Source organism: Hydra vulgaris, chromosome 15 (assembly GCF_038396675.1).
Source record: "Hydra vulgaris chromosome 15, alternate assembly HydraT2T_AEP".
Classification (NCBI taxonomy): Eukaryota; Metazoa; Cnidaria; class Hydrozoa; order Anthoathecata; family Hydridae; genus Hydra; species Hydra vulgaris.
This window is the reverse complement of record NC_088934.1, coordinates 23,740,434-23,746,637: the sequence shown is the minus strand read 5'-3', so window position 1 is coordinate 23,746,637 and position 6,204 is coordinate 23,740,434. Positions and strand designations below refer to the sequence as shown.

General features: G+C 30.3%; 1 protein-coding gene across 3 annotated transcripts; it reads left to right on the top strand.

Moving 5' to 3' along the window:
* The first annotated feature begins 1,310 nt into the window (after positions 1–1,310).
* LOC136092117 (uncharacterized) lies at positions 1,311–5,906 on the top strand. Of its 3 annotated transcripts, XM_065819839.1 has the most exons (5): positions 1,311–3,011; positions 3,165–3,366; positions 3,562–5,387; positions 5,495–5,639; positions 5,720–5,904. In XM_065819839.1, the coding sequence occupies exons 1-2, from the start codon at positions 2,207–2,209 to the stop codon at positions 3,335–3,337; spliced, it is 978 nt and encodes a 325-aa protein (XP_065675911.1). In that variant the 5' UTR covers positions 1,311–2,206; the 3' UTR covers positions 3,338–3,366; positions 3,562–5,387; positions 5,495–5,639; positions 5,720–5,904. The 3 variants fall into 3 exon arrangements, with proteins under 3 accessions (XP_065675911.1, XP_065675912.1, XP_065675910.1); XM_065819840.1 differs by having other exon boundaries at positions 3,165–5,387; positions 5,472–5,639; positions 5,720–5,906; XM_065819838.1 differs by having other exon boundaries at positions 3,165–5,387; positions 5,720–5,905.
* The last annotated feature ends 298 nt before the right edge of the window (positions 5,907–6,204 follow it).

Here is a 6,204-nt window from a genome sequence, read left to right as displayed (position 1 = left end):
AGTTGATGATGCTAGTGTCCATAACCCAGTGAAAATTTCTCAAAATAAATTATTATTTGTATTAAGAGAATCCGTATTGTTATATAGGGATAAGTGGGGAACCATGACACACTTTAATATAATTAATATAATAATATAATTATTCAGATACATAGTAGGTACGTGCGTATCTGGCTTTTTACGGCACCGATTTCAAAGTTAAAAACTGTGACCTTTTTTTTCACAGTGTGCTCGAAGTCGGTGTGGTAAAGATGTATTTATTTGGTTTTTTTTAGAATTTTATTTCAGCTTAGACTTTATTTAAAAAGTAGAATGTTTTATCTTGAATAAATTATGGTTTTTTTTTACAAGTAATAAATTTTTCAGTTTTTTTATTGCTATTTAAAATTTCGTTCCTGTTCTGGCACTGCATTGATATCGAAGGCATGTTGGTACATATTTGAAATTTTTCAGTCAACTGTATAGATCTATTTTCTATGTGCCTGCCAAATTTCATTAAAAAATATTCATGACCACATACCGTATTTTTCGACCCAGTGGAGGTACCATTTCCACCTATTTTAGTGTTACTGTTACTGTTACACTTTATAAAACTGTTTCTGCTGTTGTTACTGTTACTTTTTGTTATAAATTCTGTTTTTTTTTTTACTGTTACCAGTGATTTTCATTCGGTTTTGAAATTTTGTTTTTGTTCCGGAGGTGCATTTATATTGAAGGCATGTTGGTACACATTTAAAATTTTTCAGGCAACTGTATAGATCTATTTTCTATGTGCCTGCCAAATTTCATCAAAAAATATTCATGACCACATTGTTCCACGCAGTGGAGGTATGTATTTCCACTTCCGTTACATTGTGTTAGTGGGAGGGGCGGTTTTTGGCAGTGGAGAATTCAGTATTTTTGATTTTTTATTCATTATAATGATATATTTTATAAGAACTGTTATACAAACTTTTTTTTTAATAGCCTTTTACTACTAAGGATATTTGGGTTTTCTTTTTTTTTTAATTGTTAAATGATGTACACAAAAACTAACAAGTATAATTACGGTGGTTATATATTAATTTTTTTTTGATGGCTAACTCTTTTCACACACCAAAATTAGTTTAAAGACAAAATTCTGCAAAATAAAATTTAAAATGTTAAAATTAAAATTATATAACAATATTTTATGATTCTGCGTAAAATTCATTAAAAACAAAAACAGCATTTTTCCAGCTTTTTCCATACCCATAATTTACCATAAAGCCACCTTAAGCTATATATGATATATAAAAATTATACATATATTTAAAAAAAATTTTTATAGATTAATTGTAATTTTTTAAATTATTTAATTATGATTAATAGCTGACCCAATTAAATAGTAGTATTATGATTGTTGAAATTAATTTAGTGCATCATGGGACCTCAGAAGAAAACAAATCTATTTTATGGTAAAGCTAAAACTTATTTAGCTTTTAATTTTTCAATACCAGCTCATTTAAATATTGGCTGTAGAAATGGACATGTACTGCATATATTTGCAACTAACAACGATTCATATAAAGTAACTGTAGAACTAATCGGTAAGTATTTTAACATCAAAATTTGTTTAAGTCAGATTCAGCAACTAGTTAGAACATCAAAAGTCTTTGTAAACCATTTTTCACGAAATTCGAAACCAATTGTTGACATAACTGCAACATCCTCTTTGCATACCAAATAACAACATCTGCTGTGGCACAAACATCGCAATCAATCGCAACCTCAATTGACATTGCTACGTGCTCTTCATTTTCTTCTCAACAAATCAGTGTTTCATCTGTATCAAATAAAGATCATATCTCACTTTATCACCTATCTCCTTTATCTTGTCCTACTTTAAAAACCTCTTCTCATGAACCACTATCCAGTTTGAGAGCTGACCAGTTGAGTACCAGAAAAAAGGTTATGAGAAAGAGATTAACCATTTTGGCAAACAAAATGACAATTAAGAAGTGAAAGCATAAAGAGGACATTAAAGGTTTAAGAGGCAAAGGCTAGACCATACAGATTTAAATATCTAAATCAAGTTGTTACTCGTAAAGAAAAGATAATTTCTAAACTTAGAAAAAAATTAAAAGAAAAGTTTTTAAATTTACAGTTGAAAAAACTTTAAAATCAATTTTTTTGTTTGAAACAACAGTTGACATCCACGCAAAGAAAGTTTTCTTACCAAAAGGCAATGTTAATCCAACAACTTGCTGAAAAAAATTCTGCAATTCTTGTACTGCAAAATGAAACTCAGATTTTACAGGAAGAGTTGGAGGAAATTAAGCAAGTAACACAAAACACCAAAAATGAAAAATGCTACTCAGCAGATATTAGGAGACTTATATATGACATGCTTGTGTGCCAAGATCCTACACAAAGTGTGCCATCTCTGCTCCGTAAAATTGGGGAACATACTGGCTATCGATTTAGTCAAATTCCACATCGTACAACTGTAGAACAAATGATGTGTGAGCTTGGTGTGCTTTCAGACTTACAGGCTGCTGAGATAGCATTTACAACAAAAGATCTGACACTTGGTTTTGATACAATAACCCAGGAGGGTGTTCATATAAATGTTGTGCACTTGACAACAGAATCAGTATGTATGGTTGTAGCTATTGATCAACTTCCTGGAGGTACAGCTTATGACTATCAGAGTCATATTACAAAGTCTATCGATAATCTTGCTAAGTTATATAGTGATTTCTATCAACTCAAATATACTGACGTAAGAAGCACTATTATTGGGAACATAACAAATACAATGAGTGATAGAGTTGCAACAAACCATGCAACAATCGCAAAGTTAAACCTTGTTTGGCAGAAATCATTAAATGAACTAAACTGTCACCTTCACCCTTTAGACACAATGACCAGCTCTTGTAAGTCTTCACTTAAAGCATTAGAGACTTCAAAAGGGAAACTTTTTGGAAGAGACTGCATTGCAGCAAACATTGTTGTACAGCTGAACAAACTTTGCTACAAGGATGCAAAAGGTACTCTAACTAATCTAAATCATTATTTTACTTTAATATATTTAGTTTTCTGAATAAAATTTTGAGTTAAAATGAAATATTATAATTAGTGCATGTTTTTATTTCACACTCTTCTTGCAATTGCCAAAATGAGCTTCTTTATGATATTCATAGGTGATCCAAAAGGTTTTGTAACCTTTTTGGGGCAACACAAGTTGCCCAAAGGATTGCTACCACGCTATAGAGGCAACAGACTACATATGCTTTTTCACACATGTGGTATTTTAATCCATCATTATGCCATATTGAAGATATTTCTGTGTTCTGGCTTGGCGTCTGCGAAATAGTTTATTTCAAGACTTTACATCTGAAACAGGTATTTTTTTTCTATTTTATACCTGTTCAGTTCATTTGATAAAGTGCTACACAATATTATAGGCTATAGAACTAATTACAAATATAGTTACAAATGCAAATTACGAATAGTAATGACACTTGCAAGATTAATGGGGAGTAAAGACTATTATAAACAAAGATTATTCTTTGTTACTAATTCACTTTTTCACCTTAGGTGTCCGTGAGTTGTGTGTTTTAGCTTTAATTGGAAAACTACTTTCTGGTCCTTGGATGACAAAGTTTTATATTGCACCAAGAACGGGACTTGACTCCATATCTGGCATTCAGATAGTAAAAGATGTTCGGAACACTCTTATTGAGAGCAGCAAGAATCTTTTATCTAAAACGAAAAACAGATTTCTTTGGTAATGATATTGAAGATGTAGTTTTTGATTCAATAATCAGCTTTTGCCCAGTAACTGATGAAATGAGTAAAGTATTAGCTGACTGCCTTAATGTAGTTATTAGCGTCATTGACAGGCAGTACAAGCGGCAATTTGAGTTCTAATGATCACCTTTAAGATCAGACTAAGTCAGCTAGGCTTCGCAACATTGATTCAGAAGAACTTATGGGTATGTTTAGCGCTGCAAAGCACAAAGCTCCAAATGCCACTCTTTGTTTTCTTTCTTCAAAACTTCGTGCTTGCAAAAATAAAACAACTGCTCTGCTATGCAAAAAGCCAAATGATATTCAAAGCAAGTTGATATTATGGGCTATCTCTAATGCCAGAAAAAAGCGGTTTACAAATATGCAATGTCATAATGACCTGAAGTTAGAATTGATAAAACGAATAGCAGATAAAATTAAGAAAAAAGAAAACAAAGAACGCAAAAATGTAGAAAAATATTAAACAACTGCATGTCTTATCAGGTAAAAGAAATGTTTCCTGACCTAAAAAATAATGAGGCCTCAGATATCGAAGAAATTCTTATTGGAGCTTCTATTGGAAGAAGTATTTGCCACATGTGGTTCGATAATGCCACTAACACCCAGGATGTATATTATGGCAGAATTGTTGGCATTAAAAAGAAGAAAAGTGATGTATATATAGTTTCTTATTGGAAACCAAAAGAGAATGAAAATGATGATGGTGTTGAGTATGATGTGAGCAAATATCAACTTTCTGCAGACATAATAAGTGGTGATATGGTGATAACATAATAGAAATATGTAATAAGGTATATGTTATTTTAAATAATAGTATGTTTTATAAACTTGCATTAGTAGATATTATTTACAGATAGTAGGTTAATCTTTATTTTTTATAATAAATTTTACAGTGCCTAATGTATTTCATATTCTCTACCCTCCCCTTTTTTTAAGATAATGAAAAGATTTATAATTATTTAATTTCTTTTTATGTATACATATATGTATATACATATATGTATATGGAAATGTAATTTTAGGTAGTCGTTTAGTTACCGATATCCAACAACCAGGGTTGACCTGGTTGCAACGAGCTATGGGAAACCAAAGCTCATTTACTATTTGACATAAGCAAATTGCCTGGCTCATGACAGTTAATGTTAATCATAATGATGACTATACATTGTTTCTACCCAGAAAGACAGACTTGCTTGCATGGATTGAGAGATCTAAGATGAGAGATGTTTAGTTATAATAAATCAGTACACTCTATGCAAATGGCATATGCCATTACCAGATAGTTACGCTAACACAATATAACTTTCTTTTCATTATAACTTATAATCAAATCTATTATATTTCAGGTTAAAAAGTATTGAAGGGTCTACTTCTATCGATTTTTCTGTTTTGTAATCGGAAATGTGTTGTGTATCAGGAGTTAAGTGATTTTTAATTATTTTTAAGTTCGGAAATCATTCTCATCTTCTCTAATTTGTAATGGGTTTTTCAGGTATTGTGCTAAATATTTAATATAATTTCATTTATCTTTTATTGCAAGGTTTTAACTATGATGGCAGCTTGCTACTGTAGATGTTTATCTTAAAGACCTCAAGATTATATTTATTAATTCAGTAATAACAGTTACATGATAATTTATTATACATTAGTTAATTGTTAGCCTTAATTTTTTTTTTTAATTTATATATCTGATATAGTTTATCTTATGTATCATTGGAAGGTTACGCAACATGATGAAAACCACACGATTGCTTCGATGGATGTTGATCTTTTTCATATTAAACCGGTTCATATTTTGTTAAAGATTGATCATTTTTATTAATGCAATAATAACAGATATATTTATTTATTATCCGCGACATAAGGTACCCTTATTTATTATCCGCGACATAAGGCATCATAAATAGGTATCGCGATATTTATTTCGGGGTTTACTTTATTTTAGATATCATTGGATGTGGTTTCTTTGCGTACTAAAGAATCGACTCTTTCGAGCTATTGATGACACAGTTTTGTTTGCTTCAAAAACTAGGCTTTCTTCAAAGCCACAATTCTGTTAAAAACATTACTAAGCAAAAAAGAAAATCATTATTATAGTCTAAATTTTTTGTTAATGAAGTATGTTTTTCAAAAAATTACTTTTATTTTTTGCGGTTTGTTGGAATTTATATATAGTTAGATAGATATAAGGACTACGGAAGAGAAAATGAAGGAGAGTCGTGGTGGACATACCCCCCCCCCCCTCTATTGTTTAGATGGATATATTTTTGTAGGTTTTCTGTTAAACTATTTGGTGTTTTATGATTATTTTTTTGTAATCTGACCCCCACTGAAAAATCACGCCTTTTCCGATCTTATATATGTATATATATATATATATATATATATATATATATATATATATATATATATATATATATATATATATAT

Coding starts and splice junctions, on each gene's coding strand:
- LOC136092117 (XM_065819840.1), top strand. CDS start 2,207: ATGTTAATCCAACAACTTGCTGAAAAAAATTCTGCAATTCTTGTACTG. Junction 3,012..3,164: donor TTGCTACAAGGATGCAAAAG/GTACTCTAACTA, acceptor TGATATTCATAG/GTGATCCAAAAGGTTTTGTA.